General features: G+C 47.3%; 1 protein-coding gene across 1 annotated transcript in view; it reads right to left on the bottom strand.

Annotated features, from left to right (window-relative positions):
- The window catches only part of LOC138969679 (beta-1 adrenergic receptor-like), a 3,592-nt gene extending 3,585 nt beyond the window's left edge, over positions 1–7 (bottom strand). The window contains exon 1 of the mRNA XM_070342537.1: positions 1–7. This exon is cut by the window's left edge and continues 507 nt beyond it. Within this exon, the coding sequence (XP_070198638.1) occupies positions 1–7 (7 nt within the window).
- Between the last annotated feature and the right edge of the window lie 638 nt (positions 8–645).

Raw genomic sequence — 645 nt, 5'->3', positions numbered from 1 at the left:
ATGCCATTGCTGGGTGTCTGCTAGTAGAAATAGGTGTTGACATAGACGGGCGCAGTGGCGGGGTAGTAAGACGTCGGCTTCTTAATCGGAAGGTCGTGAGTTCGAATACCGGCCGCGGCCGCCTGGTGGGTTAAGTGTGGAGATTTTTCCGATCTCCCAGGTCAACTTATGTGCAGACTTGCTAGTGGCTTATCCCCCTTCGTGTGCACACGCAAACACACGACCAAATGCGCACGGAAAGATCCTGTAATCCATGTCAGAGTTCGGTGGGTTATAGAAACACGAAAATACCCAGCATGCTTCTTCCGAAAGCGGCGTATGGCTGCCTAAATGACGGGGTAAAAATGGTCATACACGTAAAAATCCACTCGTGCAAAAACACGAGTGTACGAGGGAGTTTGAGCCCACGAACGCAGAAGAAGAAGAAGAAGGTGTTGACATATCGCTTTTGGTTAAACACGAACACGGCGATGGCAGTATTAAAGCAAGATGTGTCTATCTGTCTGGCGAATAAAATGACATCTTTAAGCACATCTCAGGATATTTCAGTATTAAACTGTCAGAAGCGCTGCTGGGAGTACACTGAAACTGGACATTCAAAACCATGAAGGTAGATGATAATAACCTGAAGCAGCACATCACAGT

Source organism: Littorina saxatilis, linkage group LG6 (assembly GCF_037325665.1).
Source record: "Littorina saxatilis isolate snail1 linkage group LG6, US_GU_Lsax_2.0, whole genome shotgun sequence".
Lineage (NCBI taxonomy): Eukaryota > Metazoa > Mollusca > Gastropoda > Littorinimorpha > Littorinidae > Littorina > Littorina saxatilis.
Note: the sequence above shows the minus strand (reverse complement) of the source record. Positions and strands in the feature narration are given on the sequence as shown.